Source organism: Monodelphis domestica, chromosome 6 (assembly GCF_027887165.1).
Source record: "Monodelphis domestica isolate mMonDom1 chromosome 6, mMonDom1.pri, whole genome shotgun sequence".
Classification (NCBI taxonomy): domain Eukaryota; kingdom Metazoa; phylum Chordata; class Mammalia; order Didelphimorphia; family Didelphidae; genus Monodelphis; species Monodelphis domestica.
Genome location: NC_077232.1, coordinates 246,459,055 through 246,479,547, shown reverse-complemented (window position 1 = coordinate 246,479,547; position 20,493 = coordinate 246,459,055). Strand labels below are relative to the sequence as shown.

General features: G+C 35.9%; 1 protein-coding gene across 42 annotated transcripts in view; it reads left to right on the top strand.

The window, feature by feature from the left end:
* ANK2 (ankyrin 2) overlaps positions 1-20,493 on the top strand; it is a 765,649-nt gene that overhangs the window by 339,497 nt on the left and 405,659 nt on the right. For 6 of the 42 annotated variants that reach the window (XM_056803019.1, XM_056803018.1, XM_056803026.1 and 3 more), the window contains exon 1: positions 3,156-3,876. The exons of 12 other annotated variants lie outside the window; for them this stretch is intronic. In XM_056803019.1, the coding sequence (XP_056658997.1) occupies positions 3,601-3,876 (276 nt within the window). In that variant the 5' untranslated portion in view covers positions 3,156-3,600. Of the gene's footprint in view, positions 1-3,080; positions 3,877-20,493 lie in introns of those variants that run through there. 24 more of the 42 variants (XM_056803037.1, XM_056803034.1, XM_056803023.1 and 21 more) reach the window with 12 other exon arrangements.

Sequence of the window (20,493 nt, the reverse complement as noted above, 5' to 3'; positions counted from 1 at the left end):
TAAAAAAGAGGGTCAAGCAAGATGATCTTTTGGCTTCTTTTTGACTGTAAGATTCAACATGATTACCTGTACTAGAACTTTGAAAATTACTTCTCATTTACATCCTTTTGAAATCCTTTTCAGTAATATGATGAATCAAACATTCGAAGAAACTTTTAGCCAATTAAGCAGAATGTGCTAGATTTTGTGGAATGGAATTGTTCCTGATTAAGGGTTTAATATTAAAAATAATATGCTCTACCCACATTCTGGGCCTATGATATACATTTTACATTCGTCAAATGAGGCATCTGCATAGAACTTTCTTACATTCTTCTAAAAAAGGCAATTCAATAGGGTTGCATCTCATTGTAATTAGACTTGGTTCCTTTCTATCCTATTTCAACCCTACCTTATCTAACTACACTTAAGGAAGTAGTTATTGAATGGTCACTTCCTAGTCCTCCATTCTTACATTTCCTGGATGCCCTAAAATCCTTTAGAAACATAAACATTCCCATGCACTTCATGGTTAAGGTATGTAAGATCCCTGAGAGATTTTAAAGGAACTCTGAAGGATGAGCAATTCACTGTTGAGAAGTTTATACTTTAGGTGTAAATTTATGATAAAGGATAAAAATGCTTATTGAGAGTTCCTGCAGTACAAATCTGCCTTCTGGCATTATATTCAGTATAGCAATGCCTGCGGTTGCCAAATTGGTATTTATTTTGTGCAGCTTTTCTTTTCTATTGTGGACACAAATTTTCATGAGATACTGTATTTCTGGTTGCAAGAGGGAGACCACTCTCTCCTTTCCTCCATAGTGGAGACTAGGAAGAGACTCTTAGTCAACTTCAGGAGCAATAATAGTCATGGCTAAGGGGTATAGTGCAAAGAAAGCCAGACGAAGAGTCAGAAAACTTTAATTAAAGGGGCAGCTGGATGGCTCAGAGAGGCAGAGCTAGAGCTTCTAGATTCAAATCTAGCCTCAGGCATTTCCTAACTGTGTGACCCTGGGCAAGTCACTTAACCCCCATTGCCTACCTCTTACCACTTTTCTGCCTTGGAACTAATACCAAGTATTGATTCTAAGATGGAAGGTAAAGTTTTTTTTTTTTTTAAAGAAAGTTTTAATTGACATTCTGCCTTAGCAATATACTAGCTGTGTGACCCAGGCAAGTCATTTGCCTGTCTCATCCTTAATTTCCTCATTGTAAAGTGGTTATACTGGCACCCACATCAGAGGGTTATTGTGGTGATCAAATGAGATAACAGATGGAAAGCCTTTTGCAAGCCTTAAAGGGTGATAGTAATGCTAGCTGTTATTATTATTATCAGCATCGTTATTATTAGTTGTTATTGCTGATTGATGACATGCTAAATGACTGTTCACACTCATTGACAACTAGGCTGAGATGCTGGTTTTCTGCTCTTCTTTCCAATTCAGCAGGAGAAGAATGTCTCCAGGCAGCATTATAAAGGTGCAAAGTATCTTCTGCAGATCTGGAAATGCCAGAATTACAATGACAATTTTGCCTTTTGCCTTGCACTTGCACTGGGGTCTGCAGATCATTCAGATGGACAATTCTCCTCGCTCTGGTATAGCTGTGGTCTAGGCTGGAGCTAACCACACTAGCTATTTTCATAAAGGCAGGCTTCAGCTTAAAATGAGGCTGTGCTCCAAAAAGAATGGAATATATTTCCCCACAGAAACATTGTTTCAAATGGAGGTTAAATCCCCAGCTGGTCCACAAAAGCTCATTTAATCTATAATGCAGCTCAAACTATAGCACTAATTGTACTATAGTTTTCTATTGTTTCTATGGGAAAATGGGCTCTGAGTCCTAACTGGGTTTCCTTGGTCCCAGTCTCTGGACAAGAATCGCCTTTCCTCTTCTCTAACTCCTTTTTGTAGAGAGGATCTCGTTCTCCTCTTTATCCCTCTACCCCCCCCCCCCCTTTCCTATAGCAGCAGCAGCAACACAGGAGGAGTCCCTTGATACAGAACCAATTAGGGGACTGCTGGCTCTGATGGTGGCCACTGTATGGTCTCTGGTGGGGAAAGCTTGGGAACTCTGGTGTCTTGGGGATAAAGACATTGTGGTAGCTCCAGTAAGGGCTTGTGGGGTGGGGGAGGAGCAGGGGAGTTCTGTAGCTCTTCCTTTGGGAAAGCTGATAAGGGCACAGCCACTCTGATGTTAGTAGCTCATCTAAGAGGACATCCATTAAGACTGAGAATCCATAGAGGGGAGGCAGAGTTTAGGGGGAATAGGACAAGAGTGCTCAAGGTAGCCAAAGATTGAAGGAGGATAGAAACAAGGATGGTGGTGTCCAGTGCAATAAGGAGGTGGCAACATTTGGGGGAAGTAATAATAATAATAGTTAGCATTTATAGTATGTAAGGTGTTTTATGTGTTATCTCATTTTATTCTCACAACAACCCTGTGAAGTAGGTGCTATTATTAGCTTCATTTTACAAAAGAGGAAACTGAGGCAGAGGTTAAGTGATTCATCGAGGGCTGGACAGTTTGTAAGTTCCTTAGGCAGGATTTGAACTCAGTAGGTGCATGTTAACCTACACAAAATCCTATCCTGATTAGGGTAGGCTGTGTGGCAGGACAGGGTCATATGTGATGGGAGGAATAAGGGAGGAATGAAGGGCAGTCCAAGAAGGGTGTAGTGGCTGTTGGGGGTGGGAGCAGTCTTCATGAGAGCAGGACTAAGACAGTTCTGGCCGCAGGGTATTTCCATTCCTATACTTGGACAGGGATGAAGGATTGCTGATGATAAAGTAGCAGAGATGAAGGAAATGCTCAATGCCTGTGGCAGTCAGAAGGGACAGAAAAATTCCTGTAACAGCAATTACCTGAGGAAGTATTAGTCCAAATCTAAAGTGGCCATTTGTATCTGAGGGATGTTTGTAAGCCTGGCTTTGGGGAGATGAATACTATCTATATTTATACCTACTATGCTTTTACATCAAGGCATATATTTTTTCTTGTAATAAAGGAATGTGTGTGTAAAGTATACATATATATATATACATAATGGTTTTTTGTGAATATTTGACTTTTTCAAAATTATGGAATAACTATTTTAATTTTGCATTAATTAAATTAAATGTATTTATTTGTATTTTCTTAATGAATGAACTTGCATTCATCTAATTTTGCATAGTAATGTGCATTCTTTCCTAACCCAACATTTCAGTAGTGGAGCTCTTTCCTATAATTCCTAATTGTCATAGAAAGAGAAATAGGTAAGGGGGAATTTAGAAGAATGCAACCCTTACAAAGTTATGAATTTGACTAAATTATATTAGTTTCCTAAGTCAGTTTTCATCCCCTCTTCTTAGGGAAAAACCAAACCAAACAAAGTTCAGAAAAAGAAAAAAAATACATTCAGAATGACGGTTTTCTTCTATTTCCAGACCCTGGCCCGATTTAAGGTACCTGTAGGACAAGAATTATATGAGGGCTCTGCTTGTCATTTTAGAGTTCATCAGAATGAGGGAGTGTGCCAAATACCAACCATCCTAATCCCGAATCTTGCATTCTTTGCTCAAGGCTCTCTTCATTGTAACCAGCCCCTGATGGTAATTGGTTGAATCAGATTTAACAATGCAGTCAGATAAACAGTTGTGGCAGCTGCTGTCATGGCAACGTCATCGTACTTACCCTCCCAGTGCGTGCCCCTTCCCCACCCCTCCTCCTTTGCCTCCTCCTTCGCTCCAGTCAGTGACACACTCGCTAGTGGTCTGTACAGTGGGGAGGTTTTCATGGCAGCGCTCTATTCTTTCAAAACTGTTCAGAATGATGAACGAAGAAGCAGCTCAAAAGAGCGACAGTGGAGAGAAGTTCAATGGCTGTAGTCAGAGAAGGAGAAGACCCAAAAAGGTAATTTACTGGAGAATGTGTGTGTGTGTGTGCGCGCGCGCGCGTGTGTGAAATAACAGAAGATTTCGAATTGGCCAGCTTTATTAATAAGGAGTGTTGCTTTCTGCTCGAAGCTTTAAAAAGAAGACAGGTGGAAACTGCTGCTCACCAAGAATATTAAGGGAACGAGGACTTGTAATGGATGCACTCTCTAAAACACGAAACATCCACAGATAGGGTGTGTGGCTTCAGCATGTGGAACTAGGAAGGGGTGTTGTCACTGGTAGATCGCCTTGGCATAGCCTGATCAGAAAGAAAATCATGTGCTTTTTAGAATGGGGATTGCAAGGAAAGGGGCTAGGCAAGATGGACAGTGAAAGGAGAGGGGTTTTTTCAGCCAGCTGCCTCTGTTTTGCAATGGTTTTAAAACGACTAGACAGCGAATGCCTTTTAGTTCTTTAAGGAGCAAAGACTGTTGTGACAGGAGAAATAAGATCCCGCAGCATCCTCTTTCCCATCTACTCTTCTACAATTTTATCAAATACTGATGTGATATGGTGTCTTTTCATGATTTCTTTTCGTTTATTCTATTTTCATAATGGTTTTGGTAAATGCTGATGTTATTGGTCTTTCAATGATTTAGACATGTTGCAGAGGGTGTCACTGGGGGACAAATCAAACATATTGTACAATTTCCCTCCCCAATATAGATTTCCACATCTTGGATTTTCGTGTAAGTGATAAATAGGGGGAAAAATGCAAACTATTCAGCCCCACCCAGTTTCAGCACTTCTTTCTTTATGGCCTGACTCCTTCTGGTAAAATGTTGCAGCATCCCAGATTTTTAGCAAAGCCCACCTATGAAGTAGATGCTTCAGATAAAGGTTATTACATTTATCTATTAATTGGAGGTATACTATAAATTGAATGCTTGGCATAGTTCTAATATTTTAACCCAATTCTTAGAAAGTGAATTGATTGTGTTATTTAGAAATTTCAAATCTATAATTCTGATTACATAAAGATTTTTCATTTCAGTCACAGTGAAGCTACATTGTTTTCCAACAATATAAACCACCAATTTGCCACCTATCTATAATGTAGTCTGAAAACAATCCTACCCATCCAGTTTAATTAAAAGAGCATTGGACCTTTAGAGCAAGGCTGAATCGGGGCTTTATACATTTTCATATAATTATCATTAGTCACACATTGCATTTAGGAATAACTTGATATTAACATTAAAATAATTGAAATTGAACAAAAGGTAAAAAAAAAAAGGTAATTCAGAGATGGCTGAACAATCCTTATCTTTCTGGACTCAGGTTGTTTTGATTCTTTTAGCCCATGAAAGCACTTTAATAATGAAAATGTCAGCTAATTAGATACCACAAAACAGTACAGAAAAGATGACATTTTTTTTCCTTCAACTCAATTCATTTAAAAATAGTTTCCATTTCTGTCAGAAGTACTTTGGATTTTATAACCATAATGCACCCTGTGTTTGTATCTGTGTATGTGTGTATATTTATGCACCTGCTAAAAGGGAGAAAAAGGTTTCTCAAGGAGAATTAATTTTATTTTAAATGATCATGACCAAAAGTTATACTGGAGAACTTTAAGGGATAAAGAGAAAGAAATAACTATGCAACAAGAAGAATACTTTTTAAAAGCCTCCTGGTTCTACACAGTTATTTTTTTAAGATTATCCTATAGGCTGCCTACTAGAATCACATATAAGGTCAAATAGTTTCTTAAATTGTATGTACATATGCTTGTATTTATCAGATATTACAATGAAATTTCCTAAAATAATTCCAAATGTTTAAGAAAGTATAATTGACAGTATTTCCTTGGGCTGAAATTCTTTGGTTTAAAAATTAAAATCCCCTTTAAGATAAGCTTTTATTACCTTTGTAATATATTCAGAGAGAATCCAAGCACAAAGTTAGTTATTTTTTAAACATCTGTTGGCTTTAGAGTCATGAAGAGAGGTTCAAATCCCACCTGTTACTGTTTGTGTGTCTATGAGCAGGTCACTTAATCAAGCTGAGCCCCAGTTTCATCAATCTGTAAATTGAGGATAATACCTGTAAGTGCTTTATAGGGTGGTTGTGAAAATCAAATAAGATAATACAAATCACTGTACAAACTTAAAGGGTCTACACGAATACATCTTATTATTATGGAAATCTTTCACTTATTACAAATTGTTGGCTTTTTTGTAAGCATATCCTAAGTCATGAAAACACATCCTCAAGTCCTCATGTACAACATTCAACTAAAATTTTTGTTCTGTTTAGAAGTTATATTAAGTGGCCTACAGTGGAAAATGAGGACGAAGAGCTGTATACTTGATGAAAATGGCCTTCTCACCCCACACGTGCCTACCAGCCAATGAAAAGAAGTCCCTAACAAAAATTTACATTGGAAAAAAATAGATTCTGAGTAGTGCAACCACTTAAATTGTCTTTAATTGTTTATGTGTTGTAGATTTAGTATGGAATCCTAGAATTTCAAGTAAACTTTTAGTTGATTAAAACATTGTTACTTGATAGCTCAATGTTACTTGAATTTGGGTCAAGAAAATATTTTCATAGTTAGACCATAATGCAACATTGTTATAAAATGCTTGTTCTTTGGGCAATACATGGATTGAAATTTGAGCCTTTTATCATAAAACCCAAAGGGTAAAAAATAAGAGTAGGCATTTGAAACTTGCAAAGATAAGGGCAAATATTTTGCAATTTTGGTTTCTATTTTTGCTGATTATATTACTAAATTTAACAATGTTATTAGACTAACTAAATCCTTTAGAAGACTTAATTATACAGTGGATTTATGATCTCTTTGATATCTATGTGTGCCCCCAAATTATGAGGATCACAACTTGCCCATATTCTTCTGTAGCTCTTCCCAAGTCCCCCACATCAATTTGCCATATAGGGTCCACCCAGTCTGGTAGAAGTTTTCCTTGATTTCTCTTGACATTGTGAGAATACTATGAAGTGAAACGTGGAGACTTCAATCATTTATCCCTTGCTTTCACCACATAACTCCGCCATCTTCTTGTTTGGATCGTGCATTTCCTTGATGATTTTATTCTAGTTATTTTTTGTGGTTCTTCACTTTGTATGTGCCACAACAGGTTCCTAAAAGAAGGTCCATGTACCTCCATTGCTCTCTGAGTGATTAGTATTTGTTATTCCTTAGGAACTATAGTGCTTGCTCACTTAGAGGCATACAACACTGCTAAAATATTGAGAATGAAATACAGGTCTTTGTTTCAATGGCAGATCTGGGATCATTAAAGGGGCTTTGCATTCTCCCAGGGGCAATCCATTCCACTCTTCTTTTTAATTCTCAGCCCAATTCATTGTCTCTTTACTGTGTCTGGCCAGTATGTATATACTGATAGATGAGTTTTGTCTGTTGTCTGGCTAATTGCATGTCATTATCTGGACAATAGGCATGCTTCATCTACTTTTTTCCCTTTGTGGATGGTAGGCATAATCTTTTTAGTGGCTATGGATCTCATCCAGGAAGCTCTGCAATGTTCAGTATTTTGATACAGGAAATTCAAAATGTTATATAGACAGGAATATCTTGAGGACTTCACTGTCAAGAGAAAATCTCTCTTCAATTCTTTGGAAGGGTTGGTTAAATTTAATGGCTTTATTGGGTTGTATCATCCTTGATGAGTCTGTTTATAACCATATAATTGATCAAGAGGAAATTAGCTATCTATATTTAAACTAAAACTTCCACATCTGGCTATCACTCCCCTATGTGTTGTCTTCTTCTATAAGAACTGAATCTCCTTGAAACAATCTTACTTTTGTGTTTGTATCCCCTGTACCTGGCACAGTTAGTGGTTGATACAGTGGTTGGCAGGATTCAGGTTAATTTAATACTCCTTGGAGGCTCCAGAAAAGGATGGTGGAGGGAGGAGTACCTACAACATGCATAGAAAAATTTCTTATTTTCCACTTCACTTGACAGTTTTCTTAGACCACAGCTGTTTTAATAAGGGACTCAATAAATGCTTTTTTCAGTCATTCATCTGTCCATTCCTTTTAAGAGACAAAGTATTGAGTTTTGGAGAGGTAAAGTTATTCATTTAAAGTCACAGAGTGATCAAACTAGATCTTCAACATCAGAATCCCTCCGAATACCAAACATTCAATTTTGAGTCAGTAGATCTGCGTTCAAATTCCAGCCCTGCTACTTACTGCCCTTTGTGATCTTAGGTAAGTTGCTTCATAATACAGAAACTATTTCTTCATCTATAAAAGAGCATTGGAGGTCTAGATGACCTTTAAAATTTGTCCTTGATTGAAATCTATTTCTTTTGTTCTTTTAAAAAAAAAACAAAACTTATCTTCCATTTTAGAATCAGGGCTTTCTGTTCCAAGGCAGATGAATGGTAAGGGCTAGACAATGGAAATTAAGTGACTTGCCCAGAGTCACACAGATAAGAAGTGTTTGAGGCCAAATTTGAACTCAAGATTTCCAGTCTCTGAGCCTGGCTCTCAATCTTATAAGCCATTTGCTGCCCTCTACTTCCTATGTAATTAAGTGGTTAATTATACCCCAAATCATTGGATCTTGCCAAAGGAGATCTGAAAACTTCATAATGTCTTCTTGGTGTGAATTTCATACAGTTGGCTGTATGAATGTATGCAATTCAATTGGGTAGAGTCTTCTAATTTCCTTAAAGTTAAGAATTTCTGATTTCCATTAGACTGAACTCAATAGCAAAGACACTTTCTAAGAAAGATTCATGTGAATTCGATTCTCCTAAGAGACTCAAGGAAAGGAAGTTGAAGGGAGTAGTATTGCGTTTGCATGCATGGAAAGTTTTCTCATGTGCTACTTCACTCAACAGTTTTCTTAGATCCCAGTTGATTCAATAAAAATCCTGCCATGGGTTCCCAGGGGTACCTGTGACTTTGTGACTGGTGTCCCAGCCTAACAAAAACCTGGACCGCTTTAACTTCTAAATAATAAGTCTGGGTTGAAATGTCATCTCTGTGAAGTGGAGGAAGAAGTTGGATGAGTTTTTGGCATACTTCCAGCACCAGGGAACTCTGTAGGAATTTAATATTCGCTATACCAGTCGATTGGTTTGGATTTTAAGTGGAATTTCTTTCTTCATCCAAATTGTGCCTACATGGAAATCTTTGGAAATGCTTTCCACACCTATGCTTTCACTGATAGCCAAGGTAGGTTGGATGACAAGGTGTTAACAAAGGATGTGTGAATCCTTGATAACACACCTAATTATAAACACAATCACCCAGGTTTACTAGTAGAATCACTACATTTTGACATTTTATCTAAAGACCTGAGGCTAATAACTTGACTCTAAATTCAGCAGGAATGTCTTAAAACAAGTGACTTGAATATATTCCCTTGTTTCTGTTTGTGCTCATTTCAAGATCCTAGATGAAGTAGCAATATAAAATTGGTTTCTAGGATATCCTTTAGGCACTTAGGGGTGTGTCTGCATCATTCTAATAACTCTCAAAATGTATAAGTATGGATTAGGCTTCATGAAGGCCTGGGTTCAAATCCTACCCAAGACTCTGTGATGATAGACAAATCATTTAGTCTCTCAGATGTAAATTGCTTTGCAAAGTTAAATTACTTTGTATGTATGTATCATCAGTAGTAGTTACTATTATATTATTATTTTATATTACTATGTGGATTTGCTGGACTGGATATTTGCTCAGTGCTTGCATTGTGAAAAATTAAAGCATTACCAATAATGAACTCACATATCAAACCTTTGGAATGTTTATGATGGACTAAAGGTTCAATTTTGTAGTGATTACAAAATCCTTGGGGGTTGGGCTGATGGGATTTTTTGTTTTTGAACTCTTTGATGACAATGGAAAACATTTTTGGTAAGCTAATGTTTTCCCATTTTGTGTCTTATCTGAAACTTATAATGAAAACATTGTTAAAAATTAGCTCTCTGGTCCAACATGTCAGTCAATCTTTTATTGCCTTGACATATGCTTGAGTACCCCTGTTGGAGCAGAGTCTTTGAGGCTGTCATTTGCTTTGGTTAAATAATTTAAAAAATAATTAACAAATAGTAGAGGTTTTGGATTGCATAGCCATTTTCTCTCTGAATTGGTTATATGACAGTGAAATTGTGAGTCCCCTATGAGGTAGTATTATATGGTGGAATGAGGGCTGAAGGTGCCTCCATGGTCTAGTGAAGGTACCTTAGCCATCTAGTTCAACCAGTTGAGGAAATAGAGGCAAAGAAAAACCAAGTGACTCTGCATTGAGGATATGAGTTCCAAATCTCATCTCCTACTATTACTTGTGTGACTCTGAACAGGTTATTAAATGTCTCTGGGTCTCCTTTTCCTTGTCTATAAAATGCGAGTTGGAGAGTTATTTTTTTGTAACTAATTATATAGTTAACATTTATATATAACAATGATTAGTATTTACATAGTACTTTAAAGTTTATAAAGTACTTTATATGTGTTGTTTCATTAGGTTCTCACAATAGTTCTGGTAGGTAAATACTATTATCATATTCATTTTAATAGATGGGGAAACTGAGGCTCAGGCAGAGATTGTGACTTGCTCAGGATACAAGGTGTCTGAGATAGGATTTAAACTTAAATCTTCCTGACTCCAAGGTCCAGTTCCTTGTTCACTCTCAGCTTCTCTGGAGTCACTGAGAAACATTGTCGGTAAAACTTCAGGAGAGATGGGGATGATAAGCTCCTCATGCTGTTACCATGTGATTTTAATGTCTTCTGCTATAATCTTTGATGTTGTCAGGTGCTCTTTGGTTACTTCCAAATTTTGTTCCAATTTTCCCCTTTGTCTCTAACATTCCATTCTTCAGTAGTCCAAGAACATACATCAACATTATTCTCTTGTTTGTCTGGTACGGGTGTTCACATCCATGATCCCAAACTCAAGTGTTGCTCCCTTTTCCTCTGGTAGCATTTCTCTGTAGGTATTTCTGGCTGTGTCACCAGAGAGCTTGGTGTGCTAGACTCTGGAAATGAGTAGAAGTGATTGGGATGGCAAATTAAGTCAACTGGGGTCATTATGTGGGAGGAGGCCAAACTTTAAAAATAGCAGAAAAATTTGAGCTTGATTCCATCATTTCAACTCTAATTTCTTCATGAGTCCTTTTGTTATTCTGCCATTCTTAATAATCATATAAAGTTTCTGTCTTACATGGAAGCATTTGTTTCTGAAATTTCATTAAAAAGAAACATGAATCACATTTTTTCCTTCTGGACTCGGGGTTAATAAGAAATGTGGTTGGAATAGCAAACCCTTCATTTCCCAAAATAATCCATTTTATTGCTCCTTTAATTGCTCAGCATGAAATCCCTATGTTGATAGTTTCATTTCTTCCTTCCTCATACTCTGTTCTAATTTTCATTTGTAACAGAGACAAGAAGCCAAAGGAGTTGACTGTTTTTATCTCAGTGGGCACTGGCAGAATCTGTGGACACGAGTGTAGCCACAAGTGAATGCCACCACTAGCATGGTCTCTGCCATTGATTGATAGTTGACACAGAGGGTTCCTATAGTAATGGGACAATATCCTAAATACCTTTTATAAGCAGAAGAAGCAAAATAGATATGAATATTATATGTAATTCAAATTTTAATCTGTATGATAATGACAATATTTTAACTCTAGGGTTTAAGATAGCAACTCCAGTATGATTCAAGAGACATTTTTATTTATTGGAGCATTTCTTTCCTTTACCTTTAAAATGTCCTCACCTTTCTACTACAGATTTTTTGCCTATTTTTACAAGGAAGGTAAGGGTTCTTCATTAAGTGACCATGCCATCATTAAGAGAAATTCTCATTGAGAATCCGGAGATCTACTACTCACAGTTCTCCCAGTAACTGACTTCATCTTTCTTTATACTCCTGTTTATACACCCTAATCAGATAAGTGTCATCCTACTTCTCTTAAAGAGCCTACTTTCTTTGGGTTTTGAGTCTTATCTTGTTCAATAATGGCATTTCCTTTCTTCCTGCTATGTGGGCATATAGGCATGTTAATTGTTAAATGTGGCTAGTGAAACTCCTAGTGTCTTTTGCACTTTGAATCATTGGGTCTGCACAAGTCCTTGTTTTTTAGCCATGGGGTCTTAGGACTTCAGTGGTCATTTAATCTAGGGGGCATCAGAAGTGAGAAAACTGGCCCAAACTCATTTAAGATTTATTTACACCTGAATAATGATTTATTAATCGATCATGAAGGATATATACACCAGAACAAGTGCATATTTATGTAAAACTCTACACTGGAAAAAAAAAGTCACCTGATGCTCTCCATTCTTCTTTTATGTCCTCCAAGATTGCCATCATCTCTCAGCTAGCACCTGTCATTACACCATCCTTCATTTGTATGTCTTTAGAAATTGTTAGAATTAACCCAACTTCATATATTATTTGGCATCAACAAATTTTAGTTTGTGCCTTTCATAATACTATCAAGGGATGGTCTTTCAGTTATATATATATATGTATATATATAAATTATTATGTGTTTAGCATGGATTTAAATAGTTCAGATTATTAAAAGAATTTGAAGATCTGATCTGCCATTTACTATATGTGTGACCCTAGAGGAGTCTGAAGAAGTGAGAGAACCCCAAATGGGGTCCCAAAAAGCCAGAAACAACTGAAAGAAATTAATAACAATAAAATTAATAGAAAAGAGAATACTAACGGAAGCAGGAGTATAAAGGAACATAAAGTGACTTTTCTTCCTACTATTTCTAAGAGCACACACATGTTATAGCTTATCAATCCATAGGGGAAAACACATATATGTTTATATTTGTGTGTATCCATATATGTTTGTGCATGTGTTTTTCTGCTGGCATGCCTATGTACACTGCATATATGTTTTTATATATATAGTTGTACTTATTTGTATTTAGTTTTGCATATGTACATTTCTTCCTCAATAGAAGGTAAATTCCTTGAAGTCAAAATAATTATATATATACATTTTTTTGGCTATGTATCCCAAGCCCATAGTAAAGTACTTGGCACTTAGCTAACGCTCTTAAATTTTTATTGGTTGATTTAATAGTGTGGATAAAATTAGTATATATGCTTCTCAATTATGAACAGATGGATTGAATTAAATGGCAGCACTTACATTGTATAATGTCCTTCATAGTTTTATTAATGTTCTTAATAATTTCATCTGTAAACAAATAAGGAAAAAGATAAGGATGTGAACTTTTTTTCAAGAAACTCTATGTACACTTGCAGATATACAAAATTTAAATTTTAGGTCAGTTTCTATGTAGGTGGTGATTTGTTGCAGGAACCCAAGACCTCAGCTTCTAAACCACCCAAGCATTTTATAGTATTGTTTGTGGCAAAATATGTGTGAAGAGGAATACCGAAATATACTCTAAATAATATAGTAAGAGTCAAATAGCAAGAGCAAGCAATTATAATACCAAGAAGAGCGTTCTTTATGTCTTGTCCTTTATTTCCAATAAGTAAAGAATTATAGAGTATATGCTTTGCCAAAATACCACTTTTTTATGCCAGTATGTTTTGCATATAAGAAAGAAAAGTGAAGCTCTAACTCACAGGGAACTTGCCTACCAATAATTTGTTTATAGCAGTACAAAGGATTCAGGAAGGGCATGTGCCAGACAATGACATAATCACTCAGGTCCCTTTTGTCCTAATTGCCCGACATGCTGCTGAATGTGTAAAGTGTCACCAAGAACTGACTAGCTCTGCCAGTATTTCAGACTGAGCATGAGTGGCCACTTGAACACTGGGTTGTTGAAATTATTTTATACCCAGGAATAAGTCATGGAAACCAATGCGCTTAACAAATGCTTGATTCTAGGAAAAGAAATATTCAGTGCATGAACAATTAGAAGTAGTCCAGATAAAATTGCAAACACACAGGAGTCTATACAATTCCCTTATTTCAACTGATGAGTAATCTTATATATTTTTGTCTACATGCAAGACTTTTATTCACCAGCAATATATGTGTACAAGTTTTCCATGCAAGTATTGTTTGTATTCATTTATCAATTCTACTATAACTTTCCTGAGGGGAAAATGCTGGGCACAAATTGGGGAGCAGTATTTGATATCTTTCACAGAGGAAGGAAGAGGTAATGTGGGGTATTGCTGAAAGATTGATGTAGAAGTGGTTGTATTGTAAACAAACCCCACAATGGCCTAGAGATGCTACTCAGCTTCCCTCCTTCTCCTTGGCTGATCAAATACACTTTGGGGTCATGCCAAGAACTTGCAAAAGACTGTAGTGCCCCATATTGGAGACCACCAGTTTAAAATTTGTAGTTAATGAATCTAGAGTCATAGGTCTGATTGTCATGTAGACCAGTGTGACTCAGATAACTACACACTGTCTCTAATTGAAGCTACAGTTGATATAATTAAGGCTACAGGAAATCTTGATAGATCACTGTGAATCTCTTCCCACTACTACCAGAAAAACAATTCTAAAGAGCATATTCTACTGACCATGGGCCAACGTTCACTTATAAAGGCCAGAACATTATTTGTCATCAAGCCCATCGTGGGACCTCCTGTGCTTTATGATCCTTTCATCATCATCACCATCATCCCTTTAAAACATTAGGGGAGACAGATATTTATGATGAAGTATTTTGAAATTCATTGTGTTAAGCTGAATCTTCACGTAGAGTGAAATTTTCAATGACAAAGAATAGTTCATTTAAGATTAATCTTTTATATACGACTTAAGTTTTACAAAAATAACGAAGAGACATTTCCTTTACACACTTAGCCAATTTTCCTATCATGCCCAAATTGATTGACAAGTTCAGTTTGAGTATTAAAATTATTTGCAAAATAAAACTAGTTTGATTTTTGGGTAGATGGGATTGTCACCGTTTAGAGAATACCTAGAAACTGATTCGGATTTATAATCCTTAGCATTGAAACATGAAAGACTGAAGCTTTTACGAGTTACTCTTTCCATCTCCAATTCAATTGTTTTAGTCCAAATGATGACTGTCTTAGGACAGCTTTTTGAATACATGAGAAAAAGGAGAATTTGTTACTGGGTTCACATTTCTTGTCCTGATTCTAAAGGTCACTGATCTATCAAATGCTCTATAATCTAATTACTGAGACAAACCCTGCCTCCAGTTAATGTGTCAGCAGCATTAGATAATTTTAGAGTCCTGTCTAGCCTTTGCCTTTTGGCCTGTGCAATAGCTTGCATTTTTTGCATTTTTGAGGGCATAAGGGTAAGAACAGCATTGATTGTCAGCCCTGGAAACTATTCCTCACGTCCTGACATCAGAAGAATTTGCCCTGTCTTCTTTGTGGAGGTATTCCTTAAGCATTAGCAACAGGTTATGGTATGGGAACTTAGCCTTACATTCACATAATGTACTTGATCAAATAAAGAACTATTGTTCAATTTTCTGAATCATTGGCCTCTATCCAGTGGAAAAATGAACTCCTTTTTCTTAATGGTCCTTTCCCGTAATGGTTTTAAATGCTATTTTTTTTTTGGTAAAATAGCCAATAGGCTATAATCCTTGTATGTATAAAGACAGTTGGATGATACATTTTTCCTTCAGCACAGCATATTATCTAGTCTTATCCAGAAGGAATCAGTAGATGCTTCTTCAACATCTGTGTATCAGAATGTCAATGGTTTTGGCAAAAGTAAGTAATAAACCTTGGCAAAGCTCTGCTTCAGAACTTTGGTGGTAATGAAAATGATATTTGTAATTTGGTTTATTTTTAAGGAATATGCATAACCACATTTTTTTTCCCTGGGAAATTGTGCTATTGACCTAGTAAATAAGTTCTGATTTTTAAACATTGCTTTTATAACAAGATATTACTATATAATGAGCAGCAATAGAAAGCCTCATACCTATATAGATTTCAGCTGCTCTTGTAAGCCACATGAAATATGAACATCGTGTTTCAATTTACACAATTTCAGACAACCATCAGGGTGTTCCTTTGCTTCTCTACTTTCTTGGGTGTTAAAAATTATGGTGACTTTTATCTCCCAAATCAGGACAGGTTTGTGTTTGGTTACATGGAATCTCTAATAGTTCAATGATTTAATTTACAATGATTTTGAAATGATTCTGTTTTGTGCTTTTAACATTTTCACTAATTAAAATGAGCATATTAACCTTCTTTTATTTCAAACCATTAGGACATTATTTCTCCATGATTTTGTATTATTTTTATTCAGTGTCCATTTTTTAAAACAATTCTCAGTGTTTCTTCAAGTAAGTCAGAATTTGTGTTATTCATTTAAAAAGTCAGCTCATGTAAGGTAGACATGAGGCAAAATTTCATTTACCTTTTTTTTGGCATTTGGAACACCTTTATGCTTATATTCATGCTTAAATAGCACATGATCATGAAAATTTTAATACATTCAGCTTTCAAAGTCAAATTTTCATTTATGTTGACATTTAATAAATTAAAAGGTTGTGAATAATTCAGCAAAAGCAACATTGCATCATACAACCTGAGCCTGCTATAAAGTCTACCTATAAGTGAAACCCTTTTTATATTGACATAATTTCCTCTCCAGGAAGGAGTGTGCTGGAGGAAGATAGAACTAGTTAAATCCTCTAGAGCTTTGAATGAGTAATGGAAATCTTGATAAAAATGACTTGTATCATAGTGCCTTACATATAATTATCAACATATTGTTTAAGATTTTTAACAGCGATGATTTTAATATTTGCTCAATAAATGAAAGATTTGGATGGCTTGGGTATTTAATAATGGGATTCAGAGTCTTTCATCTCTGGCTTATTAATCTGATTTTGGGTCAGACTAGCAATAGTGGAAAAGTAATTATTGCCCACTGGTCCCAGAGTGACCTTTAGGAAATGAGCTTGTGATGCCAATTTTACTCATAGGAAGCAGGTGTCTAAAGTACAGCTGGGAAGAAAAGCCAAATTCAGCCCTGCAATAGCCACTTTCAATACAAGATTCAGTGTGGATTTCAATGGGACTCTTTAGATACATGTGCAATGAATAAATAATCATCATCTTATCCTTTAAAGTGGCATAATGATATATTTTACAAAATTGACAGTGATTCCAAATGTCAGTAGTATTTTGTATTCTAGCCTTATAGCCTTAGAGATCCTCATAGGTTAAATTTGTTTGAGAAATCAAGATAACAGATGATTTTAATAGTGATAACCTTCTTGTGAAGGTAGATTTTCAACAATGACTTCTTAGGGAATAGCTATTATGCCCATAATTAAATTTATTTTATTTCTATTTTTCTTCCTTTATCTTGTATAGTATATACTAATAATCTGTAGAGATAAAATTCCATTTTTATTTTAAAAATAAATAAATAGAAACACATTTGATGTTTTCTTACTTTACCTCAATAGATTGTCATGGACATTGTCTGGCATGTCCAGCTATAACTTTGGAAATCACTGATGTATTGGATAGAGAGAGCTTGCCTTGGAATCTGGGCTCTGATTCTACCTCTGATATATATTGACTGTGCAATCCTGAGAGTGGAGATAGAACTGACATATTTTTTTTTGTCATCAGTAACTCAGATTATGGAACACTAACTGTAGGCATCTATGTGTCAGTGGATTGAATACTGGACTTAGAGTTAGGATGACCAGAGTTCAAAACTGATCTTAGACAGTTATTAGATGTGTCACTTATCCTGTTTGCCTCAGTTTTCTCATCTATAAGATCAGGATAATAATTGAACCCATCTACCAGGCTTATTTTGAGGATAAACTGAGATGCTATTTTTATAAAGTGCCTTGTTAACATTAAAGCACCATATCATTTAGTCTTTTTTCAATCAGGTCTGACCCAGCAGGACCCCATTTGGAATATTCTTGGCAAAAATATTGAAGTGGTATGCCATTTCCTTCTCCAGCTCATTTTACAGATGAGAAACTGAGGCAAAACAGGGTTAAGTGACTTGTCCAGGCTCATACAGTTAGTAAATGTCTGAGACCAGATTTGATCTGAGGAAGATGAATCTTCCTGACTCAAGGCCCATGCCACCCCCAAGCACTATATAACTTCTAGCTATTAGGGAGGAAGAGGAAGAGTTAGTTCTGGATTGGACATATCAATTTTGAGATGCTAATGGGACATAGGGATGGAAATATCTAACATCATTTAGCCAGATGTTGCAGGAGTTTAAGAGAAAGGTTAGGCCTGGATATTTAGATTTGGTAACCATTTTCATGATTTACTAAATATTTATTACATGCCTAGCTTGTATATATCACTGTTCTGGATGATAAGAAAACATAAATTACTATCCCTGCCCACACCTTTGTGGGTTTACAATCAAAAGAGGAAGATAAAATAAATTGGCAGAAAATAATGGTCATCTCTGCATATAAGTTGAAAGTTTTATGGGTCGGTTTGCTAGACTCTTTTAAAAAAATCTAATGGCAGCTGTAGGTAAGAAAAATACTGTGCAGCATGTTATAACTTTTCCAATCCATTTGCAAATGCAAGAGAAATAGATTGAAAATTTTGCCTCATCTATAAAAAGGCATCTTATTTTCCCAGTCATGAAATTGTGCTGACAATATTATTGAACTATATACCTGAAGCCAAAGAAGTTTTAAAGGAAATTTGATGGGAATTTCTATTATTTTTGGTGTTTTCAATTCAGTACATTGAGTTTTGATTCATATTAAAATGAGAAATTCATGGAAGATGATTCCTTGTTTCCCTAAGCTCTTTTGCTACCCAACAGACAAAACGCAACTGGTTTTGAATCAACTTAGCTTTGCATTCTTGTTTACCTGAAATATGCATTTGAAATTTCTTATTCTGAACAATGTGAACAAATCTATTTACTCTAAGTGACTGTATTGCCTTGAAGATCACTCTTTCAGATATTTAGTGCTACATGCTAGCTTTTGAATTGATTCACATAGCAGCTGAGGAACTCGTTTCATTTGATAGGAATTGGAGAAAAATTGTCTTTGTTTTTTCTTTGTCAGGAGTTTGAAGCCCCCTAGCATCAAGAACTATAAAAGTGTAGAATGCATTTTACACATCTACTTTGGGAATTGAAGGAATGAAGAAGATATCCTTCTTTCCTATCTAAATTTTCTTCTTCCCAAGCTTGGCTACTAGAAGAATATTGTGTAGGAATTATTGTAATTATGAGTTTGCAAATCTCATTAATCATGTTTCACATGGGCAGATGCTGGTGGTTCTGTGGGTATGCCCAAAACAGCAGGTGGTGGCAGATAGGACTCAAGCAGCAATTTTTAAGATTAATGAGGAGTAACGCAGCCATCCTACAATGGCATTATACTTACCTTTTGTTTCTCCTGTGGCCCAATCTTCCACATTTTCTCCATCACCCCCTCTTTGTAGTGATACACTTGGCTCCTCCCCATTCCTTCAAAATTGCAAATGTAGATAGTCTGAACAATTGTGTAAAATTTCCCATTATTTTGGCTCACCAGAAGTTTAACTTGAGCTTTTATTTGGAATCTCAGCTCTAGTAAAGAGTGAAAAAGCTACTGGACCAGTGATTTTAGAAATCAAAGAAAAAGAAATGAGAATGGAAACACCATTTGTTAAATTGTGCTCCATTTACATGTATGTGTAACCTTAACCTTCACATCAGTTTTTCTTTCTGACTAATGCAGGTAATACTTCTGTACCCCCTGAATCAAAAGGGTATTGTGAGAATAATCGATTATGAAGCCCGTGTAAAATATAATATTCCCCACAAAGAAGAGCTAATGAATTTAATGAGAGTTGTCTTTGGCAGATAGTATTAGCTTTTTCTTCTTTTTAAAGCAATCATAACCTAACAAAGATTGACAATATTTGTGGTACTCATTGTTGATTGTAGAGAATACAATTACACACTAGGAAATGTCTCTTTATTTACATGTTGAAAGAAATTCAAGGTTGTCTTACACTGAAGATTCCATATTTGTAATATCAAGTCATAATGTGAGATTTTACTCAAGTGCTGTTTCCAAGTTTTCTTTCAAAGCGTTTCAATAGAAATGTCAAGTGAGAAAAATAAACATAATAAAGGCAAATTAATTATGACCTATTTGGGGCTCATAGAGATGGTGATGAAAATCAATAAAGATTGTTTTATCCTTGACATATCTGAAATGATTTCTACATAGGTTCTCTTTGGAGTACCTGGAATTTTACAACTCCTTCAGCTTCCTCTACTGTCCTATAAAGGAATAGCCTATGAATAGCTTATAAAAATTACTTCAAAATACCTCAGAACTCGTCATTATTTGTAATGTGAAAGATGTGTAGGATTCCAGGATGAGTTATGTATGGCGTTTGCCTTACTCTTTTTGGTAGCAAAGGATCAGGGAGTGGGCACTGATAATCAAGTTGGTCCCAAATGTAATGTGCAGCAGCCTAGACCAGAGGACACTGTGAAGGTATTAGCCACCATTCCTTTGGTCTCTGCAGGCACCCTGGAAGCCATTTCACCTGCCTCCTTTGTCAGTAATGGCCTGGCTTCTTGTTTATAGTGTTGATTTGGTGAACATTACTCAGTGAAATTGTTATCCACTCAGACTCACAGGTCCCATAAAAGGA